This window comes from Thamnophis elegans, chromosome 2, assembly GCF_009769535.1.
Source record: "Thamnophis elegans isolate rThaEle1 chromosome 2, rThaEle1.pri, whole genome shotgun sequence".
Taxonomy (NCBI): domain Eukaryota; kingdom Metazoa; phylum Chordata; class Lepidosauria; order Squamata; family Colubridae; genus Thamnophis; species Thamnophis elegans.
Window position 1 is genome coordinate 103,621,793 of NC_045542.1, and position 19,483 is coordinate 103,641,275.

A 19,483-nucleotide genomic window follows, 5' to 3' on the forward strand; every position below is an offset into this window, starting at 1 on the left:
GGTACTATCTATCAAAATATTTTCTGAGTGATGTGAGATAATGAATTGCTCAATTTTTCCATCATTACATTTGGAATGGGAAATGCGGTTGCAGCTAGGAAACAAAGAGTTAATTCTTACATTTTTGAATGCTCCAATACTCCCTCCCAGCTATTGCACCCTATATTGCAAATGGACTGCCACAAAAGATTACTATAACTGAGGGTGTCCCAAAAGTGCTTTTTCAGGAGGCAACGGAACTGTCTTGTTTTTTTCTTTTGAAGATGTTTCACTTCTTATCCAGGAAGCTTCTTCAGCTCTGACAGGATAGTGGGAAATGGGAAATATTCCTTGCAGACAGATGGACATTTGCATCCTTTTAGAGGGTCATTGAAGCACCCGCAGGACACCGATAAACCTCCAAGTGGTTTGTCCTGCAGATGCTTCAGTGACCCTCTAAAACAGTGATGACTAACCTTTTTTTCATCACGTGCTGAAAGCTGCAATGTACGTCCCATGCCCTCGTGCATGCATACGTGACCTTCCCATGTGCACCCCGTGCATACACACATGAATCTCCCCCCCCCCACCCATTTTTAGCTTCCAGGTTGGTGCAGGAGACTTTCAAGGCCCAAAACGGAAGGCCTTCTGCACCAACCTGAAATGCCCTGTTTTGGGCCTGGAAAACGGCCTGCATCAACCTGGAAGCCAAAATGGGGTGTGGGGGCACTGTGAGGCCCCAAAATGCAATGCAAGCATCCTGAAAAAAAAATTGCCTACTGAAAAAGTACCTTTGGAACAACCATGACCTGGGTGGCTAAGAATCTCTACAGACATATAACTGGGATGATAGGGAGGAGAAGTTTCAGCTGAATTGGACAGGTCTGATAATGTTTCCACCTTCTAATGTACTTCTGTTCTTCCTTATCACCAACATTGAAATTGAGCTCAGAAATGCCTTTGATTTGAGACAACAATGCAATATGAATAGACAAGTAGGTACACTTCAGTGGGAAGGTAACAGCGCTCTGTGACATCATGCTGGCTACATGACCACAGAAACGTCTTTGAGGAGTGCTGGCTCAATGGCCTTGAAACAGACGAGCATTGTCCCCTATAGTCGGCAATAACTAGCAGAGTAAAATCCGCAGAAACTCCTTTGTCTTTTATATTGGTTTGGAGATGGTCACAGTACTTATAGTTTTCTAATTTCATGAACATATGCTTCATTAATTATAAGATGTTGTAGTTTAGGGTTTCTTTGTATTAAGAACTCATGTTACAATGCTATAATTTCCAAGATCTCTTTCTGATAAAAACCTGAATCTTTAAAGAAGGATTTCCTGCCTTTTAAAAAAATATCATTACTTCTGTTGCCAAATAAAACTGTGATATTTGATTCTTCCATACTAACAGAGTTCATAAAAGTCTCATATTTCTATTTTCTTTTTAGGCTGCTCTATTGAATTCTTTCCCTGCCATTTTTGATGAGCTATTGCAGATGTTCACAGTACAGGAGGTAGCAGAGTTTGTGAGAGGAACTCTTGGGAGCATGCCCAGTACAGTGCATATTGGACAATCTATGGATGTGGTTAAATTGCAATCTATAGCTCGTACAGTTGACAGTCGCTTATTTTCATTCTCAGGTACCAGTTATAATAGTAATCATATCACTTTATATACCCAATATGAACATAATTTGTTTATGCCACTTTAGGAACATATATGAAACTATCTTAGGTTTCATATACTGTATCCCTAAAATAGCATAAAGCAAATTATACTTTGAAAGTTGATTCATTAGAATTAATGTACAAAAAATATATTTCATGGTGTTTCGGTTCTAACCAGCCACATTTTCTTCCAGATTATTACACTCCCTCTTTTTCTGTTTTCTTTGAACAACTTTGCATATTGTGGTTCCTAAACATTGATTTTGCCTTGAATTGTTTCACCTACTTTTGCTTTCCGTCTTTTAAGTACATGGGGAGAAGATTGTTCTATAATTTTTGAATTTCCCTCATTCACCAATATTTTCCTTTGTTTTTCAATGGGTGTATTTTGGTCACTGAGTTTAGTAACAAATGGAGAGATTAGGAAATTAAGAAATAAAGTCAGAATTTTTTAAAAAAATATCAGTGCCCATTCTATACAGAAGTATGGTATGGAGATACTGCATTTTCTTTAAATATTTTTAATTTTTTTTACCTTTAATTTAAAAGAAAAAATGGATCCTGAAAACCTTATTTATGTCTATATTAATATTCTTGGCTGTAACACACCAAAGTAAAGTCATCTCTTCGTCATAGCTTTTACACTAATATCCATGGTTCTATACTTAGAATAACCAGTTTTAGAAATACTTGAGATTTAGTTAGGGAATGGATGCCCATGTTTTTCTAATAAAGTGGTGGGCATGCCTTATTCAATTTATTTATTTAAAAGATTCAAAAGGACCTCCCATCTTAAGAACTCAACTCTGGGGGGCTCACTATAGTGAGGGGAAAAAAACCCTGGCACTTCAATCCAACAGAACCATCCACATGCTCCTATTTCATCCTATTCTAGCATTTTAGGAAGGGGTAGCTTTTTATGACCTTCCAAAAAAACTAAAGTAATAGAAGCCTGCTGGATTTAGGGAGAAGGGTATTCTACAGGGCACAAGCTGCTATGAAAAAGGCATGCTTTCTGGTCCCCTAAGATGACAGCATAAAAAGGATGGGACCCGTACCATGCTTACTGAATCCATCCCAGTGGAGAATGGTCCTTGGCCTCATGACAAGTAGAAAGGAACAAAGGAAATTAAGCCAGTGCAGCTTGCATAACAGTAGTGCACTATGAGTTTCATGTGCTGCTGTATTCTAGACCAGTTGTAACTTCTCAGTGGTCTTCAAGTGGTGTTGCAATAGTCCAACTAGGAAGTCCTCAAATACTATGAACAAGGCCTCTCTGTCCAGGAATAGGTGCAACTTTACATTTTGTAGTCAGTATCTTTATTGCCTGTTGTAATAATATCTTTTATGACAGTTGATAATATTGTAGGTTCATGACTTTTGACAATTTAGCTTCTTTGGGAAGCAATATTAGACAGTGAAGGAAAATAAGGCTGCCAGTAAAAATAATTTATGCATTTGATTTACTATACTGCAAGTGATTTTTAACCTTTTACAACATTTTGTAAATTAGCTATTCAGAATTAGTGTTTGAATGAATAAAAATGGGTTTCCCTTAAAGTCTGTTTCATAGAGGACTCCAATTAAGCTGTTGTGCTATTTATTAAAAGGCCATTATTTGTTATTAATGGTAGCTCTTTAGTTTCTATATATATATATATATGCTTATGAATTAAAATGAGGCAGGCTTCTCATTCCAGTATTTTGAGTTCTCCTGTAAAATAATGTCAAGCCTCTGGTTTCCCATTCCTAGAATCTCGGCGAATCTTATTACCTGTGGTCCTTCATCATATTCATCTTCATCTGAGACAACAAAAAGAGTTGCTTATCTGCTCTGGAATTCTTAGCAGTATCTTCTCTATCATCAAAACTAGCTCCGTGGTAATCTATTCTATCATTCTGTCTTTCTATCATCTATCTTTCTTTCTGTCTATTTTTCTTTCTCTTTCTATCTATCATTTATCTCTGAAGAATTCAAATGATATGTTATCTTTTGCAACATAGTATAGTTTGTAACCTACTTATCATCAGTATAAAGGATTATTGAAACTATGTACTTTTTTAACCTAAAGGACAGAAAATTGTGCACTAGTTATTATGCTTAATGAACTTTTCAAACATTTACTTGAGAGAATATATGTGGCTGCTGCCCAGCCTATATAGAATTGTTCTACATCTTTAGCAGAATAATAAACATGATTAAAATTCTGGGTAACATAAAATCCAGACTATGATATGTCCTAGGCTCTTAAATAATTTCCGGATTTCCCCCTGCAAAATTATTCAACTTATTTTTGATAGATAGCATTGCTGAGCAAGCAAATAATGATAGAAATAATATTACATTGCTAAAATTGTTAATTTAATATATTCCCATCTATGTTCAAAGAAGGCTGTTTAAGCAGAAACTTTAGCACTGATGTGGGTGTTCTGAAAATAGGTTTGGATTATAATATCTTAAAGACAGTATCAAACATACCCAAAGGAAGTTTAACAACCTCCAAAAATATTATGTTTGATAATATTCTAAAAGAGAGAGCTGGATATAATTCTAATCATAAGTTTTGTTTGTGAACAGGACTGAATGTAAAATATTAAGGTAATAAATTAATTGTCTTTAATTGGGTAATAGATTATTATAAGAACATTTGATCTAGGAGTACAAAATATCCATTATTGTAGATTTAAATAAATATGGTATTAAAAATAAGAAGGAGGGGCTTTATTATGATTTTGAAAAATCATTATTTGATGGAATCTGTGACTTCTTGAGATGCTCTATCTGGGACCGTAGGATTGCATCATCATGGGTTTTAAAGATAAGAATGACTATTGGGCACTAAGCCTAGAATGAAATGGGTTACAATGCGTTTTTATATTTTAACCATTCTGACTTAAATGAAGACTCAATCAACCAGGCCAAAAGTATCTAAAAAGATTAAATCATGTTAACTAGATGAAAGTTTGTTCTAGTTGCCATGATTTAAGTTTTTTAGATATCCTGACCTGGGTAATACATTTTTTTCCCTTTCTCGTTCTCCTTTCTTGTTTTTTACCTCCTTTAGAGGAAGTCTTGAAAACAGGTTCTAGCCAAACTTGCTAGGAAAAAAGTGCAATTTTTATAATATCCTCTAGGAGCATTTTATTAGTTGAAAAGTAGAGAAAAGCAAATTAAGAACTAGTAATATAATAATAAAACTAAGTGGCTCTATTTTCATGGTTTCCCTAAGCCATGAAAACAAACAGTCATTGTCCTATAGTCCATCTTAACTTCTAGCCTATAATCCTAATCAGTGGTGGGTTGCCAATTTTTTAATACTGGTTCAGGCGCACTCCATGCGTGTGCGACGGGGGGAGGGGGCAGAACCTCCTGCTGCTGCTACTACCGGTTCACCCAATCTGGGCCGAACTGGGAGCAACCCACCTCTGATCCTAATAGATAAATGAATGAACAGGCAGCCAAAAGCAAGTTCACAATTTTCATTTACATTTTGTAAGATGTTAACTCTTTATGTTCTGTTTACTATAGGAGACAGATGTAACTGAGGAGGTAGAAATGATGGTGGAGAGCCTCCTGGATGTACTATTACAAACTCTTCTGTCTATTATGAGTAAATCACAATCTCAGGAGGCGGTAAGAGGGCAGCGTTGTCCACAATGCACAGCTGAAATCACTGTTAGTAACTAACCATCAAATTCTATCTCCTGCTTATCTAGCCTGCTCCCTTTCCCTATCCTCTCATCTCCAGTTTACTACATTTTTCGTTCATTCACTTTTTTGTGTTACAAAACTAAAAATAACTGCCCTGAACTGTCAGGGTGAATCTAAGAACTTCAGCCATGCTGCTGTTAGTTTATTTAGCATATTATTGTAGGTTATATTTTTAATTATTTCTAAGACATTTGCTATAATAATTGAAAATAATTAGTGGGTACTTAAGTAAAAAAAACACCTAATGACTGGAATCTTATATCATATTATTAGGAGTTGGATAGTGCATTGTGTGAACCTGGCATGTTATTTCAATCAGGCTTAAGCCATAACATGATTTTTTGTGAATCATTAGCATATTATGAGAACACTGCTATGTTTTGTTAATCTAAAATAGCATTTAGTATATAATATGAATCCAACCAAGGTTACCTGCAAAATGATAACAGTTTTACTTAGCTTTGAAAGACAGTTCATCCTGGATTCCCCACCCCCCGAAGCCACCTGACCACTCTCCACTCTGGCCTCAACTGAAATGAGAATTTCTTTATAAGGTACAAAACAATGCTGTATTGCATACATATATACAGCATATGAAGAGAGGAAAAGCAAATTTTCATCCTTTAATCCTCTAATTATTCTGTTTTCCATTTTTAATTTGATTTGCTGACTATTTGTTAGCCTCCATGGGTGAACTAGACAGTTTACTATGTGACCTACATCTACTTTATTATAAGGCTATATTAACAAAATTAACAAAAAAAGTTTGAAAGTACAAACTTCCCATTGCCACTTTTAACTGCTTGATCCATTAGGGCAGGTCTTTTCTAAGTTTCTTTCTCTGACCAAGAAAGGGGATTCTTACCTCTTTTGCCTGTTTCCTTCTCCATTCCCCACATTCCGTTATGTGTCTCTTTACATAAACACTTTCTACATAGTAGGAATTTATTTTAAAAGTACAGACATAAGAAGAAGAATGGAGATTATTTTATAGTGTTTTATTTCATAAATATCACACCATTTTCAGTCCCTATACCTTTTTCCTGTACCTTAAAGTTAATTTTTTTATTTAGACTTGCGAATGATTATTCCGCTAAAATAATTATTCTTTGAAATTAACAGGGGGAATATGTATCCTGTCTTTTGTCTCTACTTCGTCAGATGTCAGACACTCATTTTCAACATCTTCTGGAAAATTTCCAGAGTAAAGATGAGCTAAAGGTAAGATTATAAACACAGTCGAGTTATATTCCCCATTTGTGTTTTTGTGCTAATGTGTATCTCATAGCTCTGGAAAGCTAAGAATGATCTTGGTTATAAAGATGCTTGTTTTTCTTTTGTCAGAGATTCAAATCCATTCCATATTATTTATTTTATCCTGTATATTTGATTGGGAATTGAGTCTATTGCACTCAATAGATATTTAAATTGCAGCTGATCCAGATACATACTGAGGTTGCAAATCAATTAGCAGTTAAATGTTCCTGTGACACCTGACATGCATAATTTTTGTTTGAAATAATTGAATCATTCGATAGCAATAGCACTTAGACTTATATATTGCTTCACAGTGCTTTACAGCCCTCTCTAAGTGGTTTACAGAGTCAGCATATTGCCCTCAACAATCTGGGTTCTCATTTTACCGACTTCGGAAGGATGGAAGGTTGAGTCAACCTTGAGCCTGGTGAGATTCGAACTGCCAAACTGCTGGTAATTGGCAGTCAGCAGAAGTAGCCTGAAGTACTGCACGCTAATCACTGTGCCACCACAGCTCTTAGATTCAATAGAGTTGAATCTAATTATACTTACTGTATTTAAGCTAGAATCTATTTGATAAAATACTCATGCTTATTCTACTTTTGTATTATATTATTTCATTGGTGCTTCATGTTTTTGTTCTTTTGTTGTGTTTTTTTCTATTAATTGTAATTCCGCTTTCAGTGAATGCCCAAAGAATGATTTAAAGTACTTAATATTAAAATAAAATATGTATTAAATATTTAATACTTTAACATATGAAGCAATATATAAATATTTTTAAAAGTTTTCAATTTGAGGTTGACTAAATATGGTGTTTTCCTGAAAATAAGACCTCCCTGGATAATAAGGTCAATCGGGCTTTTGAGCGCATGCGCTAAAAAAAGCCCTCCCTCAAAAATAAGCCTCCCTGGAAATATTGCAACACACTAGCAACCATGAGGTGACCACACTCACTGCACCTCAAAAATAATAAGACCTCCCTGAAAATAAGGCCAAGTGCTTATTTTGGGGGTCAAAAGAAAATAAGTTCCTGTCTTATTTTCGGGGAAACACAATAACTTAAAAGAATTATCCTTGAATGTTTTAGTCTTGACTGTCATATATGTTATTTATCCTAAAGATTCAGCATCTAGAAATTTGGAGTTTGATATTGTTACTATGCTGGTGACATTGAATTTTATGATACCAGTGAGTTTGAGGAGATCTGAATGTACTCCTAGTCAATAATAGAACTGTTTTAAAGAAACAAATTATAACCTAATCCAGGTACAGCACATACTGTATGCCCATTGTTATTAGGATGACTGATCATAAGGAAGCTTGGGCTTTCTTTTAAAAAATATTATGTTCCCTTTGAAAAAAATGATTAGCAATTTGGAGATAGTGGATTTCAAGGGGCATCTTATAGAATACTTTTTCTTATCTTTGACTAGTGTGCAGCAGCTATGGCCTGAAGATGATTCTGATAATCTCCAAAATTCTTCTTTTATCTTTTATTTCTGCCTTTGAGTCAATTTTTGACAAGTTCCTAGAGCTTTCAAAAGTAGTTTGCCCTGGCCTTCTTTTTAGGGCTATTGGAGATAAATCTGTAAGCAATTTTTCATCTCATTTTTCAACTTACAACTTACTTTTTCTTTCCCTTGTTTAAGGTGCATGTTTGCTTCAAACTACATAGCTAGTAAAGTTTTAACATTGTTTTCTTGGTTTTTACTAGGAATTTCTTCTAAAGATTTTCTGTGTGTTTCGAAATCTGATGAAGATGAGTGTCTTTCCTCGAGATTGGATGGTGATGAGATTACTCACCAGCAAGTGAGTACTGATTCATTTTAAAATAGTTGAAATTTAGTAAAATCATGTACAATTTTTAAACAAATGAAGATTTTTTAAAAAAAAATTCAGCTCAATTAAATTTTTAAAGCACTTAGACCATTTTAGATATGCTCCATTTTTATTCTTCATTGAAACATACTGAGAACTAATTTTTTTGATAATGTTATTAAAAAATTAAATAAAGAAAATAAAATCTAATAATTGAAATAGAAGAAAGAAGAATGAAAAGGAAAGCAAAATCAAAAGTTAATGCTAAGGTAGATTTCAAAAATCATTTTATTAGATATGCTATTTTGACAGTATGGAATAGATATAAACATGTTGTGTTAAAATACCTTTATGTTTGCCACTTGAAGAAGCACCTTATAGAAGAGAAATGATAACTAAACATATATGACCTCTTTGAATTATCTTTTAAGGGAAAAAACCCACATTCTGTGTCTGAATAAATTCTTGTAGAATTATTTTCAATCTGCTAAAATGATTGTAAATAACTTACAATCACTGCTTAATACTATCAATCTATAGGATGAGTGAATTGAGGATATAGCCATTCTATATCTTTGACTTGCAATTGGTAGGTTAGCTGGAGCAGGAAAGTGGAATTATAATTTAGTGAATCCTTTTATCTTGTACATCTTATGCCTATAACTAGCAGAATGGGAAGTCAAGGCAGAGAATTGGGGTGTTGTGGATGTATTTTCCGTCTTGCTGACCAACATTCTCCATATCTGGGCTGTTTGAGACAGTTACCTATGTGGCAATACTTCATTGTTATTACAACAATTACAGCCAGTTTATGAAATGAAAATAAATATTGTGAACAACAGTAACAAATGCCCAGAATATCAACCCACTATAATTCAGTTCTTAATAGTAGCTATGAACAAAACCAATAGATGTGGGAGAAGTTATTATTTAGAAGTTTAGTGTGGTGTTAGGCTGTTTTAAGACATGGAATAATTTTAATTGGATAGATTTTTCAATAATTATTGGAATTGGAATCTATCTAAGGATTAGCTTTCCCTAGGGCAAATTATTAGATAGAAATGTTTGAGGCTGCCATGTTCCTGATCCAGTGGATTGCCAATTTCTTAAATTATATATTAACCACTATTTTATCAATAAATATAAAAGAACATGATTTTCACTAAATTTAAACTTTCTGCATATTCTGTAAACACTACTATAATGTTCCTTTCGTTTTTATAGTGTGATAGTTACAACAGTGCAGTATCTGTCTGCAGCACTACATAAGAATTTCACGGAAACAGATTTTGATTTTAAGGTATTTTTGAAATTTCTTTATATTATTAAATTGTCAACATTGTATTTGTTTTACTATTAAATGACAACTAATAAAGCATTTGCACCAAAGTCCTCCAAGAGTGTTCAGATCTTTAAAATAGAAAAAATAAAAGAATGCAGATGGTCCTCATTTAATGACCACTTGTTCAGCAATTTTTCAAATGTATGACAGCACTGAATGAGCATAAGTATAATTAGCCCTTGTACTTACACCATCACGATATGTCTGTGCTCACATTATCCACATTTGCTTCCTACAAGCAAAATCAGTGGAAAAGCCAGCAGGAAGTTTTCAAATTGTGATCATGTAATTGCCTCATTTAATTACCGACAACAATTCACTTAACAATGGCTACCAGAAGTGGTAGAATTTGTGTTACTAAGCGTCGCAGGCAGTAGATTATGTGTGTCTACTCAGAGAGACATTTTGGAGAAGTGGTTAAGGCACCAGGCTAGAAACCATGTTGTAGTGACCTTGGGCTATTCACTTTCTCTCAGCCCTAGGAAGAAGACAATGGCAAGACCACTTCTGAAAAACCTTGCCAAAAAAACTTGTCCAGGCAGTCTCAGAGAATGGGACACAATTGAAAGGAAGGGCGGCGGTAGGAGGAATTCAGAGATAAATCCTATGAGTTTAGTAAACCAACTCCCAAAAAATGATGTAAATAATTGCAATACAAGTTTTTTAGTTTAGAAATTTTGTTTATAAAACTTCAGAAATTCTTGACAGTATAGTCTCTGTGGAGTAATACATATGGGATTCCTCACCTCAGATAGCTATAGTCTTTGCCTTTTGTGTGTGAATTAATAGAATTTTTATTATAATTCTAAAATTCACTTTCAGAAATTCAGTTATAGAATTATATTATGAAGTAGGTCTACTATGCATTGTTTATTGATGTGTGTGAAAGAAGTGCCATATCATATGTACAGTATACAGAATGGACCATGAAACTACTATCATTATGTAATGACTGTATTTATTTGTTATAATCATTTGGCTTAGGTGTTTTCTGAGCAGATATGCAGAATATAAATATATCATTATAGTAAATACATTGTCATTATCATTATCTCTGGTGCTTTTTAGAACAATCAGTTGACATTTATTAAAGATAATTTAAAAAACTAAATTGTACTGTATATGAGTTTTCAGTTAGTTGCTTCATTGTTTTTCTATTTTCTAGGCCTGGAACTCTTATTTCAGCTTGTCAGTTTTATTTATCAACCAACCTAGCCTGCAGCTAGAAACATTTAATCCAGCTAAGCAGAAAAAGATTCTGGACAAGTAAGAATATATTAACTTAATTTTCATTCTCAGATGTTTGTTTTGAAAGTAAGGCAGTTGCTTTTTCCTCTGGTTCTTTTTTTTTATAAGATGTAGTTTAATACTAATACTGCCAAATCTTATTTTACTTTAAAAATCCAAATATTCCATTTTTTCCCTTTGGATCTGTGTTTAATTTCCAGATATGGTGATATGCGTGTGATGATGGCATATGAGCTTTTTAGCATGTGGCAGAATCTGGGTAAGTTAATCTTTGAATAAACTGAGATTTACTCAGTTTAAGATTTATATTTCATCTAATAATAGCACAGTGCTAGCAATCTTTCATCCACCATTAAAGGAGTATCCAGAGCACCATAAGAACTGGATTAAACACACATTGGTACAACTTTACTAGAAATCGTTTTATGAAACAGAAGAATCATTTGTCCTTTGGGACTGCACACTATCACTAGATGATAGTTACCTGTATGCATACATATTTCCAGGCATAACTTATTCTATTCCTTTTTGGATTAATTCTTTATGGTAAGCATCTAGTTTGATTCATATCTGACTTCATTCCTTATCATCAGTTCTAGAATATTTTCCATTAGCAGGGAAGCTAAACAAAAAAGAGCGGGAAATGGGATGCAGAGGAAATGGTATTAAATAACTGCTTGGTTTTGTTGTTGTTCAGGGGAACATAAAATTCACTTTATTCCTGGAATGATCGGTCCTTTTCTGGGTGTCACACTTGTGCCACAGCTAGAGGTCCGCAACATTATGATCCCCATTTTTCATGACATGATGGACTGGGAACAGCGAAAAAATGGCAACTTCAAACAGGTAAAATGTCTCTTTGGCTCTTACAATGTTCATTTCTTACTTAAATGTTCATTTACAGAGTAGAAATAATAAGCATTTTGCTCCCAAACTATTAAGCGTATTTCAATAACCTCAAGATACTGCAACCATCACAAATAAATGCTGGTTGCCAAGTATCCATATTTTGACCATGGGGATACTATGATGGTCATAAGTGCAAAGGGCCAGAAGTAAGTCACTTTTTTCACCACTAATAAATCTTTGAATAGTTACTAAACAAATGATGGTAAGTCAAGAACTACGTATAGAATGTTCAGCCAATTGCAAAACTTCTTCCCATTTGAGTGAGACTTTTTCCAATCCCATTCTCTATTTTACTGTTTTCCATTCAGGTTGTTCTGAATTTTGGTTCAACTGTACAATAAATCCAGACTGAGAGTTGTACTCTTTCTCCTTTCAAGCTCTAATCTTAAAAGGGGACAGGATCCTGTCCCTTCAATTTTTATTTTTGTTAAGACTAAATAATGGGTTTAAATTTAGAATATATTCTCTCTCTGGAAAAAAATGGAAGAGAAACCATTCTTCTTTATGATCTCTGTATATCACACAAATATTTCTGCATTACAGAAAACAATTGCATTAAAGTTATTTATGGAGACTTTGATTTATGTGGGATACTTATAAGAGAGAAGAATTATAGAATCATAGGACTGAAGAGGTCCAATCCTATACCCAGAGCAGGAATCCTAATACGATCCACACAACTCCAAGCCTTGCTTGAAAACCTTCAGTGATAAGAGTATCCACAACTCCAAAAAGCTAAATAGCTACTACTACTGCTAAACAGATCTAAGTAAAGAATATATTATTTTAGAGTTTGGCTCTCCTCTGTAAAGCATCCATCCATTACTTCTTGTCTAACCTTCAGGAGCCATGGCTCCTAGCTTCCCTAGGATGGCCCTTAAGTATTTGAAGACTGCTATCAATCTTTTATTCTTAAAGCTAAACATAACCTGTTGATTTAAGCATTCTTCATTGGTTTAGTTTCCAAGCTCCTTGTCATCTTTGTCACTCTTTGTGCTCTTTCTGGGTCCTTATCCTATTTGTATTAAGGCAATCAGTATCCCATATCCTAGATGCAGCATGGAGCAAAATTATCACTTCCCATGATCTTGACTCTATAGTTCTGTTAATTTGCCCAAGAGTGAAGGAGCTGTTTTAGCATCAGCATCACACTACTGGTTCAAGTACTAGACCTACCTCATCCATCTCCTGAGTATTATTACTAAACCATTGTTGCCTATCTTGTATCTGTTTTTCCTACTTATGTATAGAATTTACATTTCTCAACATGGAACTCTGTTTTGTTGGATATGGTCCAATATTCAAAACTACCAAGATCCTTTGGAACACTGAGTTTGTTTTCTAATGTGTTATCAATCCTCACATTTGCATCATTTGCAGTTTTTTTGTATTCCTTCTAGCTTCCCATCTAAGTAGTCAAAATCTTCCACAGGATACTTGCCTCTCCATGTTGGCATAAAAGCATTCAAGAATCACATGCTGAGTCTGGTTCTTCAATCAATTACAAATCCTTCTGCTAGCTAGTGGGATTATTCATCCCACATTATTCCATTTTATCAAGGAAAAGGGTATAGTCAATATTATCAAATACCATTCTGGAATCCAAGTACACTATATTCACAGCATTTTCTTGGTCTACTAAATTAATCACTTCATCAAACAATGCAGTAAGATTTGTCTGGTATTACCTAGTTTTGACAAAACTATGCTGGCTTCTAGAAATCATTTTGTTCCTCTCTGGGTGCCTACAAAGCCAGGGTTTAATTATCTTTTCTAGAATTTATCATTTACTGATGTCAACTTAACCGGTCTTTAGTTTCCTGAATCAATGTTTTCCTTCTTTTTAAGAAAATGGGAACAACATTTGCTCTTCTATAATCTTCTGCATTTCTTCCAGAACAAACTTTGTTTTTAATCTTTTAATAGTTTTCAAAAATTACAATCAGTGTTCTGAAATTACATATGCTAATTTTGCAAACCCTGGGATATAATCCACCCAGTTCCAGACCCTTAAATTCATTCAAAATTACTCAGAGGGTTTTTTTTTAACCATTTTTTTATTATGATCTTTCTCTTTTTATCCCAACACCCAGTGCAGTTTGGATCAGTCCTCTTTTCTTTTGCAAAACTACAGATACAAAATAGGAATTAAGCAGTCCAGCCTTTTCCTCATCCTAACCCTTACTTAGTATGATAATAATTGTGACTTGGATATCAACTTGTTTTATAGGAGGCCTTCAAACTGCACATCAAGTGAAAACCAGAATTGTAACCTCACAAATCTATGATTTTCAGTCTCAGATTCCAAAGTAGGGATCTGCACAAAGCAGAAATTTGTTTTGTTTTAATCCAGAACAAATTATTGTACACAAAAAGATTTTGTTGAATAATCCTGAATTGGCTTTGTTTTCATAGAAACAACAACAAGCACATTTTGCATGAAAGAAAATTCAGAAGGATTTTGGAGAATGTTACAGTGATCTTACGGGATGAATGGCAAGGCTGGTTCCTGACACCTTTCTTTTGACTCCCTTTCAGCAACTTCCCATGCAACCAACCCACTCCATAGTCTTTTTAACCTCTTTTCTGCTGTGCATTCCCTCAGCTCCCACAGATATCTCAGGATATCATATTCCACCAGGCTGCCCATCACAATCTTCTTAGTAGTTCCTTCTCTGCTTACTCTGAATCACCACAGCATTATTCCTTGCTGCCTTCCCTTAGCAGCAGCAAAGTCCCAGATCAACATATCCCACCAGACAGACGATGCATAATCTTCCAAGTACTTGGTTTTTTGTCCCTCTCTATAGCTGCCATTGATATACTGGCCTGTGCACTTGTTCCTTAATTGCAAGGCTTCCTTATTGTAGTAAGGACAGCCTCACAACATGCCATATCCCACTAGCCCACTTGTTCTCCAGATTTTCCAATACTTTCCCTTCCCTCTGTTTCCTCAACTGCTGCTGTGAATGTCCTCATATTTTTACTTTTCTTATATTCCCACATATGCTTTTGTCAGGAATAACTGCAGTTCAATCTATGTGTTTCCTTTTATATATAGATCAACACTTCCTAAATAAACAGTTCAGGCACAGAACAAGCAATTTTACAAGTCTTCAGGAATATTTCATACATTGCTATTGGCAAATATTCCAACTTTCAGATGTGACCCTCAATCTGCAATTATACTATTTTGATATAATCTGTTTTCATAGTCTGATTGACTTTCACTTGTACTATAAGCAACGTTCTCGGTTTTGTTTAAATTGTTGCCCCTGTGTCTTCAAATATCTCTCATCTTCCTAACTCCAGGATTTTCTTCCTCGCTCTCAATTCATATTATTAATCTGAATTATATTCCTATTTCTGTGGCATTGTCTGCCAAAAAAGTGGAATCCACTATATGCTAGAGAGATGAGTAGCGCATTAGAATCTGTTTCTGTTTTTGCTTCTGAACTGTTATGCTTTTTCTTGATAATGCATTATTGGATACCTATTTTTTTCCAAAAGAAGAAAAATCAGAAAACCATTTCAAATGGCTCATTCCTTTTATTTGGAAAACAAGCAACAACCTGCTTCTGCCATAGAAACCATCACCAGAAATTAGAAACCCTTAGTAATGTATAGAGATATAGATTTTGTTTTCTAAAGTGCTAGCTTCAGTTATAGTTGAGACTTCCCCAGGAAATTCTAGCCAGAAACTTTCAGCATCAGCTGAAAAAGAGAGCTAAATACTGGATGTTAGGTAAAAGAAACATTACTTCTCAGCTTCTTTGGAATTTTCTAGTGCTGACTGTGAAGCTTGCATATCATTGTGATTTCTCAAGAGGTTTCTTTTGAGATGGAAAGCATTTATTTTTCAAAGGATTATAAACAAGCTGTGCTGTAATGACCTTGGCTAGATCAATAGCCTTCTATCCTTATGTTTAGCACAAACTAGCAGGTCTGTCCCAAAGGATACATTCCAAAATGGAAAACCTTTCTTTTAATGAAGGAGCCTTGGTTAATACACATACTTTGACAGTAATGTGTTGAATAGGATAAAGGAACTAAGAACTACAAGATAGAAGACGAGCTTTTTATTTCAACCACAGCATTCCTATGTATGTCCTGGTTCTAGTTTCCAGATGCCAAAAGAGTTTGGTCAGTCTTCACATCAGAGTCATCTTATTTTTCTACCTGCAGGGCTTGAAGTCTTCTTTTGCCTCCTCAAAATTCAAGAGGGCTCCCCACAGCAAATCAACAGAGTTGTAAGCAATATTTTTTATTATGATGTAGTCCCATCCCAAAAATAAGATTCTCATTCATTTCAATCACAGACTATGGTATTCTGCATATCAGTGACCCATATTACACCAGGAAAGTACATATCTAAGTAAGCTGATAGGGAAGACGGACAGGAGTTTCCCTGGATAGTTCAACAGAGAGAAAAGAGAATAATGGCCAGGATGCTTTGTGTGCTAAGATGTGGGATCTCCTGAATTGTTAGGAGTACTGGGGGGATATTCTGAGAGTTGCTCATTGTGGGTAACTGAGTGTATGCTTCCTTTTGCCAAGTTAGTAGAATCTGTATGGCAACATGATGATGAGTTCACTAAGTAAATGAACACAAAAAGGTAATACAGAGCTAAAATAGAAATCTCTAACAATCCCTTTTCTATATAAGCAGTGTAAATTTGGAGCCTGAGAATGAAACAAAAAAGAACAGTGCCCGAGAAAGGAACAAGAAAAAAGTAAACAAACATCAGTAAAAAATAAAAGCTTTTCTACTTGTATGCCCTGTGGAGCAAATGTAAAACTGACTGGACAGAAATTTGAAGCTATGGCCTGAAATGTTAGTAGTATATTTATATTCCTACCTAAAAACACCCTGGCATATTTTTACAGCAGCAGCCTTTGCAACAGTATTTGAAGAAAAAGTCAAAATGATTGGAGCATCAAAAGGCAAATTTGGAGCCAATAAAAAAAAATGATGATGTGCTGGTCCAAAAAATATGAGGCTCTAGAACAAAAGACAGTAATGGAGTATTCTCATTAAACAGCAGACAAAGAGCAAATGCAATGTGTTAGGGTATCAATAAGAAACACGAGATAGGTGATATTGCTGCAGTTTAGTTTTCTGGCCTTGCTGATGAAAAACTGTTGTGCATTCAGAAGTAAAAAAGAGATGCTGCAGAGCAGGAGACAGGATGATGGGCAAGGAGGATGTAACTGTACACTATAAAAAACAAAGAAAAGATTCATGGCACTTTAATAGTTTATCTCTAAAAGAAACTAAAGCAAATGTATGCTTTAGTAACTCATAAAGTATGCTATCTAGCAACAGCAAAATTCAAGGAGGCAATGGAATAGTTGCCAAAATAATTACTGTTTTTTTGCCAATACATGTGGGAACAAATTATATTTCAAAAAGCAGCTATAACCATATTTCTAAGAAGTTTGAAAAACTCAGAAGGAAGCTCAAGAAACTGGAAGATCAGGTTGTATTTTTATCCTGATCTATGGAAGAGAACCAGAAAAGATACAAAGAATAAAAACTTAGAAGTCAGTGTCTAACCATATGAATGGAGAGATATGATTTCTGGAGCCACATTCTGTTTTATTTAGATGGTAGAATTACTGACGTGGGCTGTACTTCATAGAAACTGAAAAAAATACGTAAACCCTCTTAAATCATTTGAAAGAAAGTTTGAAAGGAAGAAAAGAAAATCTGAAAAAAGATGGACTTACAGAGGTCATGGCCATCATTGTCTTTAATGCACTAATGTATAAGAAATAATGTTCTTCAGTTACATTCCTGGTACAGAAAGTCAAATATAATTTAATACGTGTAACGGAGACCTGATGGGATGATATCAATGACTGGAATATAGTAACCAAAAGAGATATATTCAAAAGGAGCAGAAGCAAAAATAAGTCAGGTGTAGATATGCTGAACATTAAAAATAATTATTCTTATTCAAAGAATGGCAATGCTGCTGATATTATTTCAGCTAAAATAAATTGAGAAACAATTCAAGACAGCATTATTTTCTATTCTTTCTCTCCCAACCAAGGGAAAAATGCAGGTAATATTTCCCAAAGGCAAGCTGTCATTAACATCAGGGGAGAAACCATTGTGTTAACATTTCTTCAGAAAATGCCTGGCTTTTTATTATTGCTGTTGCTGGCAATATTTTCTTTCAAAAAGTAAGGCACAAGATCAGATATTTTTGATTAGATTCTAATCATTTGGAATCCTTGTTGAGGAAGTGGAAGTAACAGTAATATTGAGGAAAAGTTAGCAAGTAATGCTGGAGTTCCGAATTTTTGATTTGAAGAAAATTGAAAACTGAGCATTATTTTCTCCAGATATATTTCTCCAACATATACTCCAGATTTTGAAAAATGTATAGTATTTTAATAACAGAGCAGTGGCAAATACAATACCATGATAGGAAATGCTGATGGGAGAAGAAGCTCTAAGAATGAGGGAGTTCTATAGAAGGAGATATTAAAAGCAATTACAAACAATTCCAGTTAGAAGAAAACAAAGTGGAAGACAGCCAAAGTAACTAGCATGGCTATGCAAAAGACTTACTGAATATTTGAAGGAAATAATAGCATATATAGAAAATGAAAAGCGAAATGAAAAGATCACAAAAAAAGCATACAGAGTGATAGTCCAAATATGCAGAGCTGGAATCAGAAAAATGAAAGCTCAGAATTAGCAAAAGGGTTAATGAAGAAATTTAAGAATAACAAAAGACATTATATTCTCAAAATATTTTTTAAAAATCAAACCAGATTCCAAATAAAGGCATCAACATTCAAACATGTAATAGGCAGGGCTACTCAAATCTGATTTTGATTAGATCTCCATCGAAGAATGCTGCACCAGGAAATTTCTGAAGATCAGGACAAAGGGTCAGGATTGAAGATTGAGACTAATAGAAACATGGTCATGGAATGCTTCTCAGAGATTTGGTAAATAGATAAAGTACCATATCAGTGGAGAAAAGCAAACATTCCTGCCTTTAAATGAGAAAAAGGAATGTCTCGGAAATTAAACTCCAATTAGTTTAACATTAGTCTCAAGAAAAGGAGAAGATCAAGGAGTTGTTGATCTGTAAACATGTTGATCTGTAAACAATGCTAAAATTACCAGATATTAGCATGGATTTGTCAAGAACAAATCTTGCCAGACTAATCTTATCTCATTTTTTGATTGGGTCACTTCCTTAGCAGTGTCACAATTTACCTTGATTTCAGCAAAGCATTTGATAAAATGTGACACACTATCACATATTTTAGATGTTTTATATATGTACACGTACACACACACACACACACACACACACACACACTATGCCATCCAATCCATGCTAATTAAGTGAGGATTGGATGGCATGACAGTTAAGCTACAGTGAATACAGGAGATACCTGTAGTATTTATGAAAAACATCTTGGAATATTAGTTAATTGAAAATATGAACCACCAGTAAATAGTGGCTACAAGCCTGGAAATGTAATTTCAGGTTGCAGCAATGGAGATATAATTTC

The 19,483-nt window shown here is 34.5% G+C and overlaps 1 protein-coding gene across 1 annotated transcript in view; it reads left to right on the forward strand.

The window, feature by feature from the left end:
* DOCK3 (dedicator of cytokinesis 3) overlaps positions 1-19,483 on the forward strand; it is a 176,289-nt gene that overhangs the window by 85,116 nt on the left and 71,690 nt on the right. The window contains exons 24-32 of the mRNA XM_032239081.1: positions 1,433-1,625; positions 3,406-3,533; positions 5,182-5,328; positions 6,487-6,585; positions 8,339-8,433; positions 9,667-9,742; positions 10,950-11,050; positions 11,233-11,291; positions 11,730-11,878. Coding sequence (XP_032094972.1) covers positions 1,433-1,625; positions 3,406-3,533; positions 5,182-5,328; positions 6,487-6,585; positions 8,339-8,433; positions 9,667-9,742; positions 10,950-11,050; positions 11,233-11,291; positions 11,730-11,878 — 1,047 coding nt within the window. The remainder of the gene's footprint in view (positions 1-1,432; positions 1,626-3,405; positions 3,534-5,181; positions 5,329-6,486; positions 6,586-8,338; positions 8,434-9,666; positions 9,743-10,949; positions 11,051-11,232; positions 11,292-11,729; positions 11,879-19,483) is intronic.